Here is a 22,821-nt window from a genome sequence, read left to right as displayed (position 1 = left end):
GAAAGAATCTTCTTTGGTGATCATAGGTCATTATTTAAAAGAACAATAGAGAAATCTTTACATTTTTACTGTAATGTCACAACATATTTCTCATTAATATTTATAGTAAAATTGGGGGTAAAACTCAGTAATATTTGGTATGCTGTTGTGGTACCTTTTATATCAAATAACTCAAGCCATCTGTGAGGAATTCAAGATGTTCAAGCCAAGTGTTAGCATAAACACATTCAAAATTATTAGCAATTCTAATCTAGAGTTTCTTGGAAGTATTAATGGTCAGTGTTTGATGTAGCAAACAAAATGCTTTTCTGTTGAGCTAAAGATACAGTTTTGCTATTTGTATTGATTTCTGGTCTGTTTACTAGCATATGAGAACCAAATGTTCTTACAGATCATTCCTATTACGAATATCATAAATCAATATATATATTTTTTGCTGTTTATCAGGGTGATGTCGGCTTACCAGGAATGCCTGGAAACCCAGGATTGACTGGCCCAAAAGGATCTAAAGGTTCATATAAACATGCTTTTGTAAAGATCCATAGCGTTATGTTATATATGCTTTCATATATGGAGAGTACTCACTAGACATTAGAAAACAGGACAGAAGTGAACATAATTCAAACATGAATAGCATTACAAACGAGTCTGACATGAAGGCAAAATTTGCATTTTAATACATTTATAACAAATTTTTTATTAATTTAAAGGATAAAACTATCAGATTTCATGGAGTTTCAAAACTCCAAAAAAAACAAGTACAAACTTACATATCTGTAAAACCAGTTAAACAAAATGAGAGAAAATACAATTATTTATGGTATTATGCAGATAGGTAGTTTTTAAAATAGTACAGCAGGATTTATCATTACTTTTACATCACTTATTTTCCAACAATTTAGGCTATGATTGTTAATTCCTGTAACATCTGAAAATAACAAAAATCAGGCAAAGGTTGTACCCGTGTAAGCAAAGTTACTCTGCTCACAAGATGAAGTTTTGTATCTGTATTTTTTGTGTAGGTAGAGATTACTCTGACAAATTTATAATACTTAGATTTTTTTTTAATATTTCAACAAAATACAAAATGGTGTCGTCCATGATATTTCAAATTTCCTTGGAGCGTGGTTTCATTACTAATAAATAACATAATAAAATCATTGCAAGGAAAAAAAAAATGTCAAGGGGACGGGATAAGCTCTTTTTCTCAGCTACAGTTTGCATTTCTTCAAATATTCAACACCTTCTTGGCCAGGGAATATATTCCCAACCACTCCCCTCCCCCCCCCCCCCAAAAAAAAAAAAAAAAAAAAAAAAAAGGCAAAAAACAAAGGTCTGTACAGAGAATATAAGACAAAATCACTTGCAATTGTCGACTCTCTGATAAAAAGGACTTTCAGGGCAAACAGAAGTTGCTGTGCTGGCTTAAAGTCCCCAGCTAGTCCCTAAAAGGTCTTTACTGAGTAAATGGACTCATGCTGTACTGATGGTGCAAATTCTTACAAACCTATGTAAGGAGCTCTTTGTGTTTAATAAAGTATTATAGGGAATTTATGCAGTATCTTTCATATTCAGTATATGCTGTCAGTATTGGAAAATTTTTCCCCCCCTTTTTTTCTCCTTAGTGGGAAATTTACATGAATATTGACTGGAATCATATTAAATACGAGCTGAGTTAGTACTTCATGATCGGATGAGCTGTCTGCTAATTTCCATGTGCCAAAGTATTTTTGTGTTCTCTCATTCCCTTTTATAGTTGCTATATCTATGACTAAATTATCAGATATTAAAAAACTGTCCAGCTTTGTATTCATGGATGAAAATAATACTTGTATCAAATGAAAATCACTGTACCTTAACAGGCAAGAGAGGTGACCCAACTCTTCTGCTTGGTATACGTGGTCAAAAAGGGCCTCCTGGAGACCCAGGATTAACAGGTAATTCCATCTGATTAAAGAAAAAAATGGACCTAAGGAATTTTCTGTAAGCTTTGTTAGTGGAGAGGGAGCTCTATTTTCTGTAGGCATTGAGTTGTATTTTGCACAGTTAGAAGCCCTGGGATTGGAGTGGCATCACAGTGTGCAATATGGCTAGCACAAACATAAGAGATAGACTGGTATTGTCTAGTACAGCACTGGAGAACACCCCAAGACCTCCCAGAATACCTGTCTTGTCTATCTCTTGCTAGCCATTTCTGCTCTTTCAGATATCATCAGAGATACCACTGTAATTCATTGCTAATAAATAGATGCAAGGGCCTGCAGTATTTGAAAACAAAACAAAACAAAAACAAACACTTACAGAACTTTTATATTTTATATATTTTTTAAAGGATTCTGTGGGTTACCTGGAGAGAAGGGTTCAGCAGGTATCCAAGGACAACCTGGAAGACTAGGATCCAAGGGCGAGTCTGGATACCCAGGAATACCTGGATTTCCAGGTAACGTCAAAGTTTTAAAATTAGCGTGATCTAATAGCTCAAAAGGCATCAGGAAAACACAGCTGAGGAGGCACCTCTGTTGAGAAGGTTATAGAACGGAGAGGTTGTATAAGGCTTGTACTGAAAGCTATTTCAGTATTTGTAGACAGTGGCAGTAGAGCTAGCTCAGAGTTTGACAGCAGATACATCAGTTCTTCAGGCAGTCCCATATGCTTCCAGGTACCTCTGAATATTATAGTGTGCTAAATTGTGTAGGGAAAATAAATAAATAAATAACTGTTCAATGGATGTGCATAGTCAAGGATTTTTTTTTCCTCCATTCTCAGGAGCTCCAGGTCCTCCAGGATTGCCAGGAGAACCTGGAGAAAAAGGGAAACAAGGACTTTTGGGACCTCCAGGATTGCAAGGATTAGCTGGATTGCAGGGTAGGAAAGGTAAACAGCATACGGTGTAGTTCTACTGGTAATGTGACATCACCATATATTAATACCATATAAAAAATAACAAATGCTACCTTGCAAAATTGGACTATGATCCAAAATGAGTCAAGAAGAAGAAAGAAACAGATTCTGGCTCTCCTAATGTAACTGATAGCAGAAGTTAAGGAAAGGAGAAGGAGTTTGCATTAATTCAGATGTTTCACTTTAACTTCAATTACACTGTGTTCTACCTTTTCACCATGGAGTGCCACTGTTCCTCTACAAAAACAACAGAATGCTGTGGACAGTTTCATCCACAACAAACTGTGATCATAAGATAACTTGTTTTGTTTTGATTTTCTAAAAATAAATAAATAAATAAATAAATTGTGGATTTTATGTAGGAATATTTCACCAAAACCCTAAATTATAGTTTTCATAACGATTGTTACATTTGGATTGAACAGCAGCTCATCTGTATAGTTGTTGGAAGCCAGTATGTCATTCTGAGTATAGTAAAAGTTAATATTGAAATCATAAGCTACAATAATGTTTTATAAAGAAAGATAATCAACTACGAAATTTGTATGCCCTCTCTGCAATAATGAGCTTCATAACCAGATCCTGGGCAAAGAAGAATATTAATGATGGATATACAGATACCATAGTAAAGTAATAAATGTGACCATGAAAAATGGCTAGGGAGGACAACAGATTCACTTCAAATTCAGACTAAGGATAAACTGAGAAGTTTTCTTAAAAACTACTGAAAATTTAAATGAAAAATGGAAGTTTCAGATTACTTGCAGAAAGTAAAGGGTGTTGCTTTAAACTGTTGTGACAGACTGCTTGCTGGTGCATAATTTGCAAGAGAACATTTCATTGTTGCAAACAGTATTTGCTGTAACAAAGGCAGAAATCTGCAATGACAGGGATGTCTAAATTGAGAGAGCAAAATTTGTCTGCTGAAAACTTCTTAGTAAAAAGATGGACTCGTTCCATCTTGCCATGAGTGGTCAGACACTTCTCTATTACACAGAAGTTATCCCGAGTCCCGCGAAGGAAACATAACAAATTAACACATGTGCTGCAGAGGGAAAAGTTCTGTTCCAAATAGAAATTCATTAGAGACCAAGTGGCTTGCCTGCCTTAGGATCCTATATATTACCAGCCAAGTTGAAAAGAAGGTTAACAACCCTGAAATTATACTCAGTAATGAAAACTGAATGGAATTAGTATTCCAGTTCTACTGGAGAATATATCATATGCTGTTTTTAATAAATAATGTAGCTACCATTAGATGTGAAATGGTTAATTGGCTGTTCCTTGTTAAGGACACAGCCTTGTTAGTCTAATTGCTTCTCATTTACATTAAACGTCTCGTGCCTGAAGAACTTATAGATTAAAAAATGTAGTTAAAGGGCTTTTAACCAAAGCATAATCACATTTTCTTTGTTACAGAGACAGTTTTACTAGTTAAGGGCTCAGTCTGGCAAGTCTTACTTGTGTGAGTAATCCCTCATGAAGCAAGTAATATTGAGAACATCGGCATAATTACTTGTGTGAGTAGAAGCTGAATTGGGCTGTAAAATGCAGAATAGTGGTTCATACGTAGGTCAGCCAATTCAGCTGTACCTAGAAGTATGGGACTAGAGCAATCCAAAAATCTAGAAATACAAGTGCTGATATTATAATGGATTGTTGGCAAAGGTGTCAGAAATTCCCTGGAAAGCAAGTAAACCAACCCATCAATCTTGACTGAATAAGCTAAAGATCAAAAAAGTTTTAAATGGTGGACAGGATGCCAAATGTTGTTAGTATTTCATAATCATTTTAAAATACCACTGTTAAGTTCCCTGGATTGGCATGCAGCTCTCACATAAATTTGAAAATGGGAAGATTTTCAAGACAAGCTGGCTACAGAAAGCAGGACTGAAACTTAAGAAATTTAAGAGCAGTGAATTAAGGGCACAGAAGATACTACAGGTTGGGTTAGTAGTATCCCATACTATAAAAGGGTATTACAGAGTATATTATCAATGTGTTACGGGTTTTCAAGCAACCTTTTGGATTTAAATTTTCCCAGACCAGTGTTTGCTGTTGGCTGTTTTTGTTTGTTTAGTTTGTTGTTGTTGTTGTTTGGCTGATTTGGATTCCATTCCTTTGTTATATTTTAACAAAAATAATTTGGCACTTTTTTCTGAGAATAAAGCTCCAAGATTTATATTTATTATTTATTAAAGAACCTTAGTGAACTTTTATTTGTCCTTTCTCAGGAGACCCCATCTTTGAACTAAGGATGTTTAAATTTGGCAGGTGAACCATTTGATGAAGGGCATTCCTATTAGTGTTCCTATGGCAGTTCATCCCTGCCAAATTTGACCGGTTTAGAAACAAATGAAAAAAATATTTCCATTCATATGTGCACAGTACAGCAATAAATTCGTCTATGATTTATGCTCTGGATAAACAGCAGACTTTGATGCTGCCGACATGCTGGGATCGAGCACAGGAACTGAAACAGAGAACCTACATCTTCTATTCTAGGAAATGGCTAGACAGGGAAAAAGAGAAATAATTCCAAACTGTGGAGAAAAATGCTGGAACTGGACTGGGAAACCTACATCATAGGGAGAGGAACTGGCAGAAGAAGGAAATTAGAGATAAGCAGCAAAGGTAGAAAAAGAACAAGAGCAAGCACTGTCAGTGTTGTTCCATTTCTTGCAGATCACTATCTGCTCTAGTCTGTCCCACTCTGGCAGGAGAAATGTCACAATGCCACAACTCTATTCCTCTGTCTGAAATCTTTGTAACCTGTTGCCAAGTCAGTTTTGTCAAATCTGGTCCTATCACCAGGTGCAGCCTTAGCATGAGTAACAGATCCAAATATTGCATTCTCATTTCCCTGGCAAACATCCAACTGCTAGGGCCCCCATCTTGCCTCCCCAGTTTTATACAAAAAGCAAAGTATGAGAAAACACTAAAAAAGATTGCAGCATTCAGCACTTTTAAGATAGAAACCATAAAAATACAATTGATTTCACCCTGCATTTTATAATTTGTGATTGCTCCAGTTTTAAATTGTAGCTGAATGCTGAATTCTGGTTTTGCCTGGACAGGAGCACCATAACATAATTCATTTATTTCTCAAGAAACAAAACCATAATAATCAGGCTGAGAGAGGATTTTTAATCGGACTTTTTGACTCAGTTCTGGAATATTTGTAATAAACCAGGCAAATAACTACTGCAAAAAAAATAATCTCAGATTAGTTCCAAAAGATAAGGAAAAATGGAGGTAGATTTTTGAAAATTGAAAACAAAAATAAAAAAAAAGCTCAGATGATAAAGCAAAAATTATTTTCAACTAGCACAAACAGTAGTTTATGATCTGGTCATCTAAGTGCACATTGCTAGCAACAAAGCTGCTATATGCTATAACGTGTCAAGATCAACCTTACAGATGTCTAATTCTGTATTTTCAAAGACTTTCTGCTGTTGAGCTGAAGAATTTTTGTAGCAGTATGATGCAAAACAGCATGGTTTCCTTCATGAAATCTGCAGGACCAGGAAAAATAAGAAGACAGGTGAAAAATTTGCTTCTTTCTAGTGCAGCTAGATTAAATTGCATTTACATTTATCTTCATGTAAAGAAAATGTAACGAAGTTCTGTTTTTCCAGTAATTTTATGTAGATCTTCATTCTAGTCTGTAGGTTATTACAGGGCTATGCAGTGATAAGATGACTAATGTTGGACTAGGTAATCACAGGCAGCAGTAGTACTCTAGCCACAACCACGAGGTTCAGCATAGAGTAAATCAGCCCACAGTGAGCTTCCTGCTGCTAGCTGCAATGTAGAAGTACCTAAAGGTTTAAAGTGTGCGTTTTCTGGTTACTTTGAAACAAAACTGTATTATGATTGCCATTTTCAGGTTTTCCTTTTCAAGATGGCAGCACCCAGGTGCAATGCGATCTCTTCAGTTACCAATAGGAATCAAACTCAGCAAATGTCCTGCCTTGATCCACAGTGCATTGTCAACAAAAAATGCGTAATTTTTAATTGCAGCTTTAAAGAATTATGTTGGCACTCATTCATGCCTGCAATACCTCTTAGGTCTTCCTGGACTGCCTGGACTGGATGGCTTGGATGGACTAAAAGGTCAAAAAGGTTCTGCAGGAGCTCCAGGTAAAGAATAGAAACTGCCTTGAGGAACAGAAAATACATTCTTGAATGACTAAATGCACAAGGAATAATGCATATTATTTTGATATTTGCCTTGCCCAGAAGAGATCATTAAGGCTCAAACTAACCTTTCAAACAGAATCTAAAGTGTGCCTAATGACAAACCTGTAGTTATTTGTGAAGAAACCTTTAAAACTTCCATTACTCGTATAGTTTTGCTGGAACATTTCAAGGCTATTTATACAATAAAAATGTTCGGTGCAGGAGGTGGTTTTTTGTTTGTTTGTTTGTTTTTTACATGTAAAAGGTAAACTAACAAATTGAAAGGAGATTTGAAATCCCAGCCCCATTAAAGTCAATGGGATTTGTAGTGCAAACTTTAGAGGAACCAGCTTTTCACTTACGCTGATCTATTTGCAGCTTTCAAAAGGTACTTTTGAAGCAGTATTTAAAAAACAGAGTGCTCACTATCTATCAAGAAATTACAAATTTGTACTGATAGAAAAGTAAATTTAGGACCCTGCAATCAGTTTACATTTCAAATTATAGGTAATAATGACACTGTATAAAATAAACCCTGAAGAACAGCCTTAAAGCAGAGATAACTTTCTTCAAAAGAGATGACTAAGGGCTGTACTCAACAAAACTGTATCCAGCTCCCAAGGGAAATCCAAAAGAAAACAGTGCTAGGCAACCCTTGTAAGGAGGAACATCTACAGCTGGCATTTCTATCCTGCAAATCTGTATTTGTACTCACTCTAGACATTATGTACATAATTGTTTTCCTATAAAGGTCAAAGTGAAACAGGGCGCCCAGGATACTCAGGAGAACTTGGACCGAAAGGTGACAGAGGTGAACCTGGATGGCCCGGTATTTCCATTCCAGGCGCCCCTGGAGAAAGGGGATTTCCAGGATTCCCAGGTAAGAAAGGGTTTTCTCCTCGGTGATGCTCTGCAGAACTGAAGTAAAGTTCATAAAGGCTCTTCCCCAGGTTAGTATCAACATGAATATATGCACAGGAGATTCGTTCACTGACATCATTCCTATTGCAAACATTTATGTTACCAGAGAAGAAAGAATGGGAATAGAAAATGACTTGGACACTCAGGGAACTGCTAGGTGGAGTTGCCTCTTGGGAAAAAAGTACCTAAAGAAAGAGTACAGTGAAGCTGGTAATCGCAGAAATACAGTAAATCAACTATTCCAATGTAAATGCAAGATGGAACTATATCACAAGACTGCTAAGATTATTCAACAGCCTTGGTGATGTAGGAATTGCACAGAAATAGGAAAAAATTGTGAGAGACATATTCAAAACCCAGCTGGATGCAGTCTGCAAGCTGTTCTAGCTGACCCTGCTCTAAGGAGGGAGTTGGACTAGAAAGTTTCCAGAAGCCTATTCCAGCCCCAGCAATTCTGTGATTAGAAACAACATTAGTTTTACTCTATCAAACCTTGCTACAGAGTCACATAACAGGGAAAAAAAAATCTAGCTGAGATGAACTCTGGTGAAGTGAATTATTTTAAGATGAACACAGTTTTCTCAATTCAGTCAGCTACTCGTTTGTGAACTGAATGATGTGGTTGAGAAAAAAGAAGTTTTATTCCAAGATGTACTAACATTGCTTGAGATTAGATGGTCAAGGCCTCCCATGGCATACTGTGTGTCCAGCTGTGACAGTTTAGGGAGAACTCACTAGAGAGTAAATGGATGGGTGGAGTTGGAACAAACTGAAAGAAACTAGATTTGTTTTCTTTAGAAAAGAGAAGGCAGCAGAGTGCAACACATGCTAAATGCCTTCTAGTAGTCAGAAATGTTACCCAGAGGATGGTAACCGATAACTTTTCTTGCCTGTCACATGTAAGACATTTTGCAAATGTCTTAATTTGCAAAAATCCAGATTACACGTCAAAAAAATACATTTAATGCTATAAAGTTCATCTTGTTCACTAAGGTTTTTAGGAAATGACTGAACTCACTTTTCTTAGGAATAGTCTGTGGCTACTTATCCTGCCTCAGGCTAAATAATTTTCTAGACCTCTATTGCCTTAAATTTTTACCATTTCTTTGATTGCTAGAACTCAAGAGTTCATTTGTGGCAATGTGTTGATGTATAATGATGCATTCTTTAGTTTAAGTAGATTTAAGAGAAAGTTTTGAGAAGATAAATATTTTCACATATATATTGTCTTCCCAATCACTGGTACATTCAGTAGACAAGTGAGAGCATACATTATCCTCTGTCCATGACACTATGTCATCATTCTTTTGGTTAGTAACTTATCTTTAAGAAAAACACACTTACTGTTTTTGCTTATGTTTATTTTAATGTGATCCCTTAGGTATAAGAGGGCCTGTTGGACCTGCTGGACCTATGGGAAGATCTCCCAGTAGTGCCCCTCCCGGTCTTCCAGGGGATCAAGGACCACCTGGTTTAGATGGCATCAGAGGTATATAAAAAGAAAAAAAAAATCAATTTTGTTCATTTAAAAAATCCCTGAGGCTGTTAGAAGTCAGGTAGGTTTGCTGCCTGTGGAGCAACATTTAAAAGCAGATGGGAAACAAACCAATCAATCCTGCAGTAAATACACAGAAGTGAACACTGGATAGATAGATCACCAGAACAAGAATAAATTCATGTATCTCCAGATACACTTTTCTGGCCTATATGGTAATTCTGTACAAGTCCTGTTGCTACAGCAGGTCTTTGACTTCCACAAAAAACAAACAAACAAAAAAAAGCATAAAACACATTGTCCATAGACCTGCCATTGTTTGTAAACCCACAAAAAGCTTTCCAATCAAAACATAGCCCTGAGAAAGCTAAAACTGGCAACCCTTTTGTAAGGATTTATATAGACCTTAGTTCCTCTTTCTGTAGACACTGGTCCTCAAATGGAGGTTTTTTTTTTTATTTTTTCTGACCCATTCCTTACCCAGACCAAAGACTAATAATAGGGGTGGAGATAATAGGGGTGGAAGGATAAGCAACACTATAATAAACAGAGAAACACTGTCTCAGTGCAGGTAACAGCTTGCCACCTTTTGTTTGCACAGAATCTACACATTTTGGGAGCTATTCATATTATGCTTTCTTTACAGTGCCTTAGAGAAAAGCTAATGATAATATATCCAAAAACATGCAAGGGTTGTCCTATGTCCCAGCAGAAAAAATTGATAGATTTTAATGGAACGTTACTATTTTTAGATGTTTATTATTTGTGCATTAAGAGCTTTTTTAAAAATTATTATTTTTTACTGTAGGTCAGCCTGGGAATCCTGGTCCTCCTGGAGAAACCATCTTTGTGCAAGGAGATCCAGGCGACATTGGTATTCAAGGGGCACCAGGCATTTCTGGGCAGCGAGGGCAACAAGGAGCCAGAGGTCCTCCAGGGAACCAAGGAAGAGAAGGCCCAAAGGGTATGATCAGAGATGTTTTTAACTAGTACATGCACTTAGGCCCAGCCTTGTGCAACTGAGCCTTATGCACAGGGGATTGCTGTTGGACAGTCTGCTGTGGCCTGATGGAAAGGGTACAATAGATATTTCTTAGCTCTGTCTTCTTACTTACAGATACAACAGGGCTGCAGAAGACGGTCAGAGTAGCCAGGTTTGTACGTACTTCTTCCAACAAATATTGGAAGAGTACCAGACCAACCTGAGATTCTGAAGTAAAATTATAATGTGATTATTCTAGATAAAGTAAACCTCGTCCTGTCTACAGTGGTCTTGAGGAACCATGGAAGCTGCAGATGTATTTGAAGTAGGTGTCTCATATCTGCCCCATATCAGTAGTTTGCAGCTTTCAACAGATTCCTCAGTTTGAAAGCAGGGATCTTAATGCTGCTTCCTCCACACTGTACAGTAGCCCTGCCTAAACAAATCGATTCTGATCTCTGCAAAAAGAAAAGTCAAATTTTAATTCAGTTCAAGACTAAGAAGAGATGTGAAAAAGATGCATTTCTTTTTGCAAGACAACAGAGTTTAGCTGTCTCAAGCATATATTTTTTTTTTGTTACTCAAGCAGTCAGACTTCATCTTATTTATGTGTTCACCTTCTTGGAATGCAACTGTGCAATTGTATAATTTTCTTTCCAGGTCCTATGGGAATCCATGGCCCACAGGGTCCACCTGGTGCTGTAGGACACCCAGGAGACCAAGGTTTTCAAGGGAAACCTGGTCCTAAAGGTCCCACAGGTACTTATGAATTTGTTGCTCATTATCATTCAACTGTAATGATGATATTTGTGTATACATGTAAATCAATCTTACTAATGTTTACTTGCATACAAACAATTCAAGCAAACTTAGAAAAAATCTAAATTGATTTCTCATTTGAGCTGTGTAAGGATTTGTGAACTATGTATTTATATACTCACATATGTAGTTTATATATTTATCACCTCACATAATTGATTTTGTTCTCATTTGATTCTTTACTCTAATTTCTATGTCTGAAACTTGTTTCCTCTTACACCACAATGGCTGCAATCTACTGTCCATTTTTCACATCAGGTTTCATTGGTAAGTTGATGACTATTGATTATTGTTCATCTGGTCTTCCTTATGTATAGATATATTATGCTCTTATTAGGAGGTAGTCTTGGCTTGGCTGTTGGGAATGATAGATAATGCCACAACAACATAGTGCTAAGCAATTTTTCACATAAATAGCTAGTGCTTCCAAGCAGACCAATATCATAATAATGCTACACTGATATGAAGTCTTGTGCTAAGATGTCAGTTAAGACATGCAAAATATCTTTATTTCAATTTATCACTTCTATTGCTGTTGCCACACCAGATAATTTCTAACCAAAAAGTTGATAAAAGCTTTAATCCTACCCTGGGTTAGTACAGACACTGAGCTCTTAATCTGACTGACGTGATTCTGATTTTTCTCAAAAAATATAAATAGCCAATAGCTCCTGGTAACTTTCAGCATGAGTGGCAATTCTTCATTATCGTTTTAAATGGGCATTGTGGGTTAGAAGAGTTAGCTCTTTTCCTTTGGCCTGCTTGTTGAGGTTTTACAGCCACAGCAGAGGCAAAGTACTGTAAATCTTCACATCTGCTAAGGTGTTGGAGCTAAAGTTGGGTAGACTTAATGCTTTAACTTAAATCAATTTGGGGCACATTAAAACAGAAACTGTACACCAAATATTTGAAACATGCCAGCTAGCATATGCTTGCTAACACATGCTTGCCATGCTGTTAAATGCTGTTCTTAAAGACCAAGAGTAAAATTAAAAGCAGTGAAACTCAATAACTCGAGGTTTTAAAATATTAAAGTATACGCTTGAATACCAGAAACAACTAACATATATGTTTAGTTTTCACATGGGAGCTATTACCCATTTTTGTTGTTGTTGTTACTATTTTAATCTAATTTACTTTCCTATTACATACAACAGGTGACCCTGGTGAACCAGGAAGAATAGATGACTCATGCCCTACAATTCCAGGACCTCCCGGGGAAGCGGGACAAAGAGGAGATGATGGCTCTATAGGATTATCAGGGCCAATAGGTCATCCTGGACCCCAAGGTAAGCTTGCTTTTGAAGTCTTGGATGTCTATTTTGGCCATTTAGACAAGGAACTGCAAAGGGTTGGTGTCTGTTTCTTTTTTACCCTGTCGTCTCTTCCCCTTAAATTAATGGTCCCCAGAAGTATGCAGTGTGCTGGTTAATGCTGAGGGTAGTAGACCAATATGGCTAAACCAGGCTACCTGAGCCTGCCTGCACTACATTCTCTTTTCCTAGGCCAGGGAGGGCAAAAGCATCACACACAGTTCAGAAAAAGAACTTCTTCAGATGGTGTTTTTCCTTTTGCCAACAAATGAAAAGTAACACTTCAAACGCTCTCCATATTTTAGTATTAACAGGTGGTTTGGCCCAGACAGGTTATATTTGGAAGATTGGTTAGCATAGCTTTATGAAAGTCCTAAAAAGATACCAAAGTCAGAAGCTGCTATGTCTCTGTTAGAATATGAAAAATTGTAGCAAAATAAAACTCTCCAAAGATCTCAGAAAGAAGTAATGAAAGACTGACAACTGAAAAATCCTTCTGATAGATGAAAACAAGGGTAATGCAGGTGCTGATGAATCCAAAAAAGTCACCATCTTCAGAAAAACCGCGTAGCATATCATCAAAGTGTCGTCAGTTCAGACAGTGAAACCCTTCTCTGGTTTTAGACGTTTCTTACTCAGTAAAGTTTATTAAGTTTATTGTGTTGACTATACTTTGTATAACAGTATCTGGCAAGTGTAATTCAGATTGTGTTTAAAGTAGCCAGTGAGCAGAATCATCCCTATCTGTGCACCGTGTAATGAGATATCTGTTACTGTCATGACCACACTTCATTAGCATTACCTGCTAATGTATATAAATGTTTGGATATGTGAGGAATATAAAAAGGTGAGGCTATAAAGAACCTAAAATGCCTTTATCCTTTCCCATGGGATATAGTCCAAATCAGCTGTCCCTCTCTGTTCTGTAAATACTTTAATACATGCAGTGCTTCACTGTAAGTTCAGTAAATTTAAAGACTTAGTGGAATTGAGTCCTAAAAGATGAAGGCCTGCCACAGGATGAGTTGTAGCACATTACATGGTACAGATACTGCAGTTCTGCAAGAGGCTTGTCATTATAATGTTTGTCAATGGCTTGATTTCAACTGTAAATCACACAAAATTTCACAGAGAGAAAAAAAAAACTTATCAGCAGTTGCTGTTATTGAACACCCACCTCCAAGCTACTGCTGCATTCACCAGGAGAGTCAGCTGTAAAGAGAATTCCACCACAAGGCAGTTCTGCTCCTCTCTGTTCCTTGAGTGTTGTTTCTTGGTGGTGTTGGTTCTGCTCTTGGGCCCTTTGCATGCCTGTGTGTGCTTAGACAATATGTAAACATTAAATACAGGCATATGAAGTGTATATTTTACATTTATCTAGGAAGAAAAGGTGAAGAAGGGTCCTGCGGACTGCCAGGTCAAGATGGTTTACCTGGGGCACCTGGACCACCAGGTGACCAAGGGCATGTAGGAGAGCAAGGATACACTGGACCGCAAGGTAGGAATGGTTGCTTTTTCTTTCCCGTTTACCACCCTGGGATGGAATAAGCAGAAACTTCTTCATTTTGAAAATAACTTCCTTGATGTTTTTGGGTAGTGATGGCTCCAATTCAGATAACTGTTGCAGGAAGCACGGCCGAAAGCACGACAGACACCAGTAGAGTCAGATCATGCTCCATTTTATTGCCCGAATAGCCTAACTTTTATAGTGAACTTAACAGGGGTGGACAGTGTTTCACACAAGATTATTGGTCAAAAGCACTCAGACAAACAACTACAAGAAAACAACCCCACCTGCAAGAAAACAACCCCCTTGTGATTAGCAGTCACATAGACCTTGTCTGTCGGTTCGCAGCTGAAGGAACAAATGCAGCCAACTCAATGTGAGTGATAAAGCACAGTTCAACGTTATTGTCCGGATAGCACATATTTATACAGATGATTATAATTATGCCTACTAGTCACTCGCTGATTCGCTAAGCCTAAAAGTTGCATTTTACAAATCCCTCCTACTTGCAGTTACAGCTTCCTCACTGTTCCTTAGCTACTTCCCTGTACACAGTTCCTCTTTATCTCAAGGACACTCTGACCTTGTTGCTCAGTACTTTTCCACTCCTCTTGGTACTTTCCCCCACTTCAGTTAGCATAACTGAGGCCTACTCCTGGTTGCTTAAAACAAGCTCTGGTCGAACAATTGTTCCGCGGACTCGTGTCTATGCCCTTTGTGCCATTTCCCAACAATTCCCCCTTTTTCTTTTTGTACGAGCAGTACTTGGCTGAAGGTTTTTTCCATCAGACGTCGAATACATGACATAACACAGCTTAAACATAATAACACTACAACTACTATAATCAAGAGTATGAAAACACTTTGCAATAGACCCTTAAGCCACGCAATGGTGGAAATAGCGTCTGCACCACTATTGATATTGTCCATTTGTAATCAGCATCAATAACTCCAGGTAATATAAAGAGTCCCTTAATTCCACTTGACGAACGTCCTATTAATAAAGCACCGTGGGGTCTCTTATTAATCATTAAGGGTCCCATAGCAGTAGAGGGAATTTTAACAGGCTTCTGATCTATTATGGTCACGTCTATTGCTGTTGCCAAGTCCAAGCCGAGGTTCCCTCTTGTGGCTGGCTGCAGGGCACTGTCTGGAATGGGTTGTTGCGGGACACTGCTGCTGGTGCCCGTTGTCCTGTCGGAGCTGAAGCATTCCCCTCCACTTGGGCTGGAGCTGCCACTGTTGTCGTAGCGCGGCGACTCGGCGCGCTTGGTCTGCCGTTTCCCGAGCGGTTGCATGCCACGGTATTGTGGTTCGCCGACTTGCAGTTTTCACACCACACCTGTCCTGCTCAACAGTCACGGCAATGGTGTCCCTCCTTTCCACACCGGAAGCATTGATTTCCTCATCGAGATGGAGCTCGAGGTCGCCTTTCTTCTGTCCGCAGCGGGGCTAGAGCTGCAAAGGCTTGCTGCTGTGCTTGTATAAGATCTTTCCCTAACTCGCGTACCGCCTCTACTAACATAGCTTGGGGCCCTACCGGAATCCTGCTCATTCTTTCTAATATTTGTTCAATAGTGGCATCCCCAGGCAGTGTCAATATAATAGCCTTTGTAGCCGAATTTGTATTTCCCATAACACACTGTCGCAATAAAGCACCCTTCATCCACTCCGGGACATCTGCTTGATCTATGGCAGCAGTTACCTGATCAATAAACCCTGCAAAGGGCTCGTCCCTGCCTTGCTTCATAGGCGTGTAAGAGGGGGCCGTTGGAGTGGTTTTAACATTCTCCACGGCTGCTCGAGCTGTTCTCATGGACTCAAGGCGACACTCCGGACCTAACTCGAGCTGAGCAGTGATGGTAACAAACATGCCTGCCCCCATAAGCTGCTCTACAGTAACTCCGCGTAACGGATCGTTAGGGTCCCTTGGTCGCTGCACTGAGATTTCGCAATGCCTCTGCCAATGGGCTTGCCATAACAGCAACTGCGACTGGGTCATTATCATTCTCATTATCACCTTAATATCTTCGGGGCATAGTAGCGTCTCTCCCCAGATATAATTCAACATTTGCTTCGTAGGTTCCTGTCTCATTGACTGTACTACGTAATTGAGACAACAGCTTCCGAGACAACAGCTTCCAATTAAGCATACTGTGACTGCCTTGCATGTTTCCCTGGTACGCCATGGGATCCTGACATATGTCTGTAAATGCTCCTAATTGTTTATCCTCCACAGCTTCGCCCATGATCCTCCGCCAATTAACTCTCCCCACTATCCTTCTCTCCCCTCTTTCATCTTCCTTATCCCTAACCTTACTATGTTCTTGCCCACTGACACGTTCTTCCTTTCCTTCGCTTAATTCTTCCATAGCTCGATCTCCCTCTGGCGAAACGGCCTCTTTCCCTCACGTAACCGCTACGGAGCCCCAGCACGGAGGACCAGGAACCTTACTAGTACTAAAAAGCAAGGTGCTGTCTTCCCTGGCACCTGCTGCCGCTGCCTCCATGGTTCCGTCAGACAGGCTGCAGGGTCCTGATCTCGGCCCCTCTGCTCTGTGCCGACTCGCCACACGGTGAGGGTCGGCTGCTGGTGTCCACTGACACCTCTGGTCTCCCGTAGCAACTCGATCTCGGATGTCCCGCGTTGCACTGCAATTACTTCAATTCCCCGCGTTTTCCTTTGTCCGGGTCGGTGCTTGGAGTTTCTCAATGTCTCTCAGGTGTTCTGGCGTCCGCCAGGTCTGTCCTTGTCTTTCGTAGTTGGCCGTAGCCCTGCAGCGTCAGTCAGTGCTCTCTCCGTGCAGCATTCTGTGTGCCTCGGGTCTCCCGGCGCCGCTCCGATGTCCCGGCACTGCTGCGATCCCTCTGCCTGTTCGGGTCTCAGCCTGTTCGGGCGCCATATGTTGCAGGAAGCACAGCCGAAAGCACGACAGACACCAGTAGAGTCAGATCATGCTCCATTTTATTGCCCGAATAGCCTAACTTTTATAGTGAACTTATCAGGGGCGGACAGTGTTTTACACAAGATTAGTGGTCAAAAGCACTCAGACAAACAACTAGAAGAAAACAACCCCACCTGCAAGAAAACAACCCCCCTGTGATTAGCAGTCACATAGACCTTGTCCTTGAAGCCAGGTGCTGGTAACAATATTTTTCTGAATTCCTCAATTGGGCGATGTGGGAACACTGTCATGGGAACTTCTCATAGTTGCCCTGGTAGCTTGGTTTGCCATGGGATTTTTGCTGTTTCAAAAAATCCCTCAACAGAAAACCTTCAAAGAACTCAGCAAGAGTGGCAAATCAGCAGGAGTTTGATTTCCTGTCAGTGCTATTCCTACAGCTACCTACCTAATCACAGGACTTTTCTGAGGGGAGTTGTGCAAGGTGCATAGACCAAGTTCTCCCTGCTCCCTCAATTGGATGCATTCACCTCTAGCCTGAGATACCACGACACTTCTTTCCCCTCTCAGTTCAAGCACTGATTGTGACATTTGTGACTGATACCATGACACAAAAAAGCCTCTGAAAGAAAATTTCTCTCTGCAGCCACAATCAATCAGAAAAGCAATTAATCACACATCAACTTAACTGCCATATATCAGCAGGAAGGCAATTCTGAGTCAAGACTAAAGGTGCAATTGTCCGAGTAATTAAAACTGTATTTCAGCTGTGGCTGCCATTGAATAATCTATTGGTTTACCATGAAAAAGGCATTGACTGTTACTGCAGGGATTCAAATTCAGTCCAAAGTCATCCCTGTAAGTCTGGGAAATCATTGCCCACCTCAGATTATTTCTTAATGGATGAATATCCATGCAGCACAGGACAGAGGCACAATAGAAAAGCCAGCTGTGAAGCATTCAGTGGCAATTTAATTAATTTCTCTCCAATAAGAAAGATAACATGAGTCTATCAGTGTCTTTATCGCCAACGACAACCTCCAAAGTTGCATTAGATTCAGTCAGGACCCCCCTTGTTGAACGCTGAAATACAGTAAAAGATAAATGTTCCCACCAGCTATGTGTTCATACAAGCAAATTTATTTTACCTTTTTTCCTATGTACTCTAAGGTCCACCTGGCCAGACTGGTATCCCAGGACCACCAGGCCCTCATGTTAGATCTTCAAGTGGATTCTTGCTTGTCCTTCACAGTCAGTCAGACAGAGAACCACTGTGTCCACAGGGAATGCCAAAGTTATGGACAGGCTATAGCCTGCTGTACCTGGAAGGACAAGAAAAAGCTCACAATCAAGATCTTGGTATGTATTGCAGTATAATTGTAATTGCCCTCTGGTCAAGGTCTAATGTGGTGTGATCTACACAATTAAAGACAAGTCAAATGTAGCATGGTAAGTAATCACCAATCACTTATTTGCTATAGACTCAAAAGTGATTTCCAAAATTAGCCTTCGTTTGCTTCACACACCATGGCTAGTCATGTGGGGCTGTCTTTGAACTCATTGGAGATTCTCTTTGATCAGGAATCCCATTTGGCACTTTGAAATAACTCCATGGAGCATCTTGCTCCCCTTTACTGTATCTTGGAAAAAATAGCTGCATAGGTTAGATGGCTGGATGGCAGAAATAAGCTTTACAAATAAAATTTTGCATCATATACAGCAGAATGATGTGCTTTTGAGTGTAAAAATCTATTTTTTTCTTCCTTTGCTTTTGGAAAAAGAGTTTTTCCCAAAGATAACTCCTCCTGGTGTCTTGGATTATTTCTTCTACATATACAATTCTGACTAGAGCTAACAGTCTATAATAAGTGGCCTGGCTTGCAGCCTGAAAAACTGATTGGCTTCGGTTTGCATAGAAGTGATTTCCTAAATTGTCATCTTCTTATGCAAGAGGCAGAGAAATCTACTAGGAGGAAAAATCAAGGACCTAATTAGCTTGACAATAAAAGTTTTCAAAAGAATAATAAAAAACATTTTTAGTACAGCAGTATCATTCTGAAATATTTTCACTAGCATGTGTTTGGCATTCCCCAGGATAACCACACTTGGTAATGGAATGCCTTATAACAACAGTGAAAATAAAAGCCAAATAAAATAGAAGTCCATGATCTCTGTGACCATCGTATTGTTTTTGCAGGCATTTTCCTTATTCAGGCTACTCCAGATCCCATATTATTACTGGTATGGAATATTATCAGTGATAAAAAAAATAATATAAAATTGACTTCTCTATGTTACCTGTCCTTAAAGATCACTTCAAGGTTTGGGAGCATTGCAGAAATAATGCATCATGCCCAAAGTTCAGGGCAGATCATACATGAAATGATTATTGTTGTTAACTAAATAGGTCATTATGAAACTTCTCTTAATTCAATTTTGGAGGAAGAACTTCACTTCTGAAGTACACAGGAGTCACTTCTCAGTTCCCACTGATGTCTCTCTGATAAGGAGTGCAGGAGTGGCTCTCAGTCTGTTTCTTTTACTCAGAGTCTGTGAAACCTTTCTGGAATGCAGTAGGAACAGCTGCTGAGATTTCAGCTTCGTGCACTGGTAGCAGGGGTTTGTCATACTTTACAAAACCTATTTATTGGAGTTGGCATGTGGTTTTTCACTGCTTCTAATGAGCTTGTAAATAGATAATCTTTTAAACCAGCCACCACCTCGTGCCTAATTTATTTTTCAGCATTGGCATAGCTAGGATATTCGTTATGATAACTGTTTCCCGTAGTGACAAGTTGCATCATGCTTAAATACTGGATTGTGACACCACTAAACATTATTGGTCAAATTAAGGCATTGATTGGTTAAAAAAAAAAAAAATGCTTACAATATAGCTAGCCATTTGTGTAAGGAACCTGGGAGCTTTAAGATACAGGAATTAGGTAACTCTTGTCAAGGCCTGTAGTCCCGTAGCAACAAAAGCTACAAGATTATTTTCAACTTGACCTGGAAAGAAGTGAAGTAATTTTGTTATTATTATTTTCAGGTCTAGCAGGATCTTGTCTTCCTGTATTTAATACTATGCCCTTCGCCTACTGTAACATCAACCAAGTTTGTTACTATGCCAGCCGAAATGATAAGTCTTACTGGTTGTCAAGTGCTGCTCCTTTACCAATGACGCCACTCTCTGAAGAAGAAATAGAACCCTACATAAGTAGGTGTGCTGTATGTGAGGCCCCAGCCCAAGCAGTAGCAGTTCACAGCCAAGATCAGTCAATTCCTCCCTGCCCCATGAACTGGAGAAGTCTTTGGATAGGATATTCTTTTTTGATGGTAAGTCTGGGCACATGAGCATATATACACACTAAAGTCATAGTCTTAAGCTACGTGTTTCTTAACATTGCAAAGAAATTGAAATCCTTTACCATGAGGACAGTAAGGCCCTGGCCCAGGCTGCCCAGATGCCCCATCCCTGGCAGTGCCCAAGGCCAGGCTGGATGGGATTTGGGCAGCCTGGGCTGGTGGGAGGCATCCCTGCTTGTGGCAGGGGGGTTGGGACAGGGTGGGCTTTAAGGTCCCTTCTAACCCAAACCATTCTGTGGTTCTATGAGTTAGAGGTCCAGGTCTTTTCAGTGCTGTCCTCTAGTCATGTTAGAGGCAGTTCAGATTGAACCGCACCATTTGGAATCCACCTGGGATTACTGTTTTCTTCAGCTTGATAAATACCAGGAAAATAAGAGAGCTGGTGCCACACTTTTGAAATTAAGATTTTCTCTGGCAAAGGAGGTTTACTCTCACCTGAGATCACCAAAGATAGTGTAATTAAAAGCAATTAAAGCAAAAAAAGCAAAAAAAGAAAAAAAAAAGGACATAAAATGATTTAACATCATTTACCTACTTTTCATGCACAGTTACCAAGATCTTTCATTGTTCTTTCAGCACACTGGATCGGGTGATCAGGGTGGTGGACAGTCCCTTACGTCACCTGGAAGTTGCTTAGAAGACTTCAGATCAGCACCATTCATTGAATGCCAGGGTCAGCGGGGAACTTGTCAGTTTTTTGCTAATGAGTACAGCTTTTGGCTAACAACAGTGATGCCTGAACTGCAGTTTGCATCAGCCCCCTTGTCAGGAACTCTTAAAGAGGGACAAGAGCAGAGGAAAAAAATCAGTAGATGTCAAGTCTGCCTGAAGCATGGTTAACAAGTGAAACAAATTAACAGCTAGAGCGAGATGCAGAAGGAAAAGCATGCTAAAGAGTTAAGCAGTATTTAATATGTGAATATATTTTTAAGCTGCAGCTCTGTTCTTTTTGCTTGAATGGACATCCAAGATGGAAAGATGCATCTATTGAGTCTCATCCACCCTGTGCACACATCAACAGATAGTGAAATGCAGTGTAAAGAGCGTAATTTAAAAAAAAAAAAAAAAAAAGGAAAAAAAAGCTGTATTACACTGGAGTCCAGTACCATAATATTCATGCAACAAGGTGAACTCAGAAGGCTGAATTAAGTCTGGAATACCAACGAGACGTACATGATTGTGCAAGACAATGGATTTTCTGTTAGAATTGGCATTTAGAACAGAAGGAGCAGAAGGAGTATAGGTATTTATGTGGCTTAGTATAAATAATTATCCCTTAAAAGATGTATAAATACAGATGTGCAAACACGTAAATGTCTTAAAGCCCTGTAGCTGAATCTCCCAAGCTAAAGAAGCTTGCACAAGCTTTTTCTGAGGGAAGGGGAAAAAGTAATTGTTAAAATACATTCTTACACATAATAAAAACAATGAAGATCAAAGTCTCACTGTTGCAGTATTGAACAAAACTGAAAGAACTGTTAATTGATCTTTCATAAGCAACAAAGTTGCAAATCCGTTTGACAGCAGATTATGTAAGAAAATAAAATTAGCTGAGATAATGAAACCTTAACAAGCAATATTTATATTTGCGATTAATTTCTAAGAGCAGTTGCATTAAATCAAGCTCCAATCCAAGAAGCTGAAGAAAACAAAGCAGTTTCTAATAGTAATTGAAAGGAAATTTCAGTGTGGTGATAAAATGAGTGAACTCGTGTGATGAATATAAGTCTTTGGACAGTTGTCTAAACCTGAAGATAATTTTTTGCCTTTTTTTTTCTTTTGGTAAATATACTACTGAAAATAACAGTAATGTCACCTTTCAGAGTCTTATGGAATTATAGCTCTAAATGCTTTTTATTATTGGAAACAGCGACTGTTAGAAATTTTATGAGTTAAAGCACTGATCACCTTATGAAATAAATAAATTCCTCTTTACCTTCTTGATTCTGCTATAAAACCATAAAAATGCACATTTAAATTATAGCGAAACTACTGAAAACTCACTGATTAAAGACTGAAAATTCACTTTGTGCAGAAGGGCCACAAATGCTGCTGTTATCATTTAAACAAGCCTTCTTTAAAAAAAGAAAAAAATAGATGGAATAAAATGCTTTTTCAGTACTTTTCATTTCACTGTGTTTATTAAGAGAACACAAGCAGAAGGATTTTCAAACAGATTAAGATCATCCAGAAATCCTTATTCCAGGAAAACTCCCTCCAAAGCCATCACAATTTCCTGAGCAGCCAGCTTCAACTTTGGATGCACAAACTCAAAAAGTGGGAAAAACAGACATTCCTGTCTCAGCCAGAGAAAAACAAACCAGAGTAATTCCATTCAAGTGTAAACACTTCAGGCTGCAATTCCTTTCCAACAAAGCCACCCAAACCACGTTGATCTTCTGTGCTGCTGTGGTGGTCAACTCTCCTGCTCTTTC

The 22,821-nt window shown here is 39.1% G+C and overlaps 1 protein-coding gene across 5 annotated transcripts in view; it reads left to right on the top strand.

Moving 5' to 3' along the window:
* Window positions 1-22,507, top strand: part of COL4A4 (collagen type IV alpha 4 chain) — a 70,135-nt gene extending 47,628 nt beyond the window's left edge. For 4 of the 5 annotated variants that reach the window (XM_072042368.1, XM_027464697.3, XM_038183982.2 and 1 more), the window contains 15 exons: window positions 448-511; window positions 1,863-1,937; window positions 2,333-2,440; window positions 2,767-2,874; window positions 6,973-7,044; window positions 7,835-7,963; window positions 9,386-9,493; window positions 10,308-10,463; window positions 11,142-11,240; window positions 11,559-11,567; window positions 12,458-12,589; window positions 13,995-14,111; window positions 18,194-18,382; window positions 20,070-20,356; window positions 20,963-22,507. In XM_072042368.1, coding sequence (XP_071898469.1) covers window positions 448-511; window positions 1,863-1,937; window positions 2,333-2,440; window positions 2,767-2,874; window positions 6,973-7,044; window positions 7,835-7,963; window positions 9,386-9,493; window positions 10,308-10,463; window positions 11,142-11,240; window positions 11,559-11,567; window positions 12,458-12,589; window positions 13,995-14,111; window positions 18,194-18,382; window positions 20,070-20,356; window positions 20,963-21,226 — 1,917 coding nt within the window. In that variant the 3' untranslated portion in view covers window positions 21,227-22,507. The remainder of the gene's footprint in view (window positions 1-447; window positions 512-1,862; window positions 1,938-2,332; window positions 2,441-2,766; window positions 2,875-6,972; window positions 7,045-7,834; window positions 7,964-9,385; window positions 9,494-10,307; window positions 10,464-11,141; window positions 11,241-11,558; window positions 11,568-12,457; window positions 12,590-13,994; window positions 14,112-18,193; window positions 18,383-20,069; window positions 20,357-20,962) is intronic. The other variant, XM_072042369.1, reaches the window with a different exon arrangement.
* Window positions 22,508-22,821: the final 314 nt, after the last annotated feature.

The sequence above is a fragment of the Anas platyrhynchos genome, chromosome 9 (genome assembly GCF_047663525.1).
Source record: "Anas platyrhynchos isolate ZD024472 breed Pekin duck chromosome 9, IASCAAS_PekinDuck_T2T, whole genome shotgun sequence".
Classification (NCBI taxonomy): Eukaryota; Metazoa; Chordata; class Aves; order Anseriformes; family Anatidae; genus Anas; species Anas platyrhynchos.
This window is presented reverse-complemented; position numbering and strand designations above follow the sequence as displayed.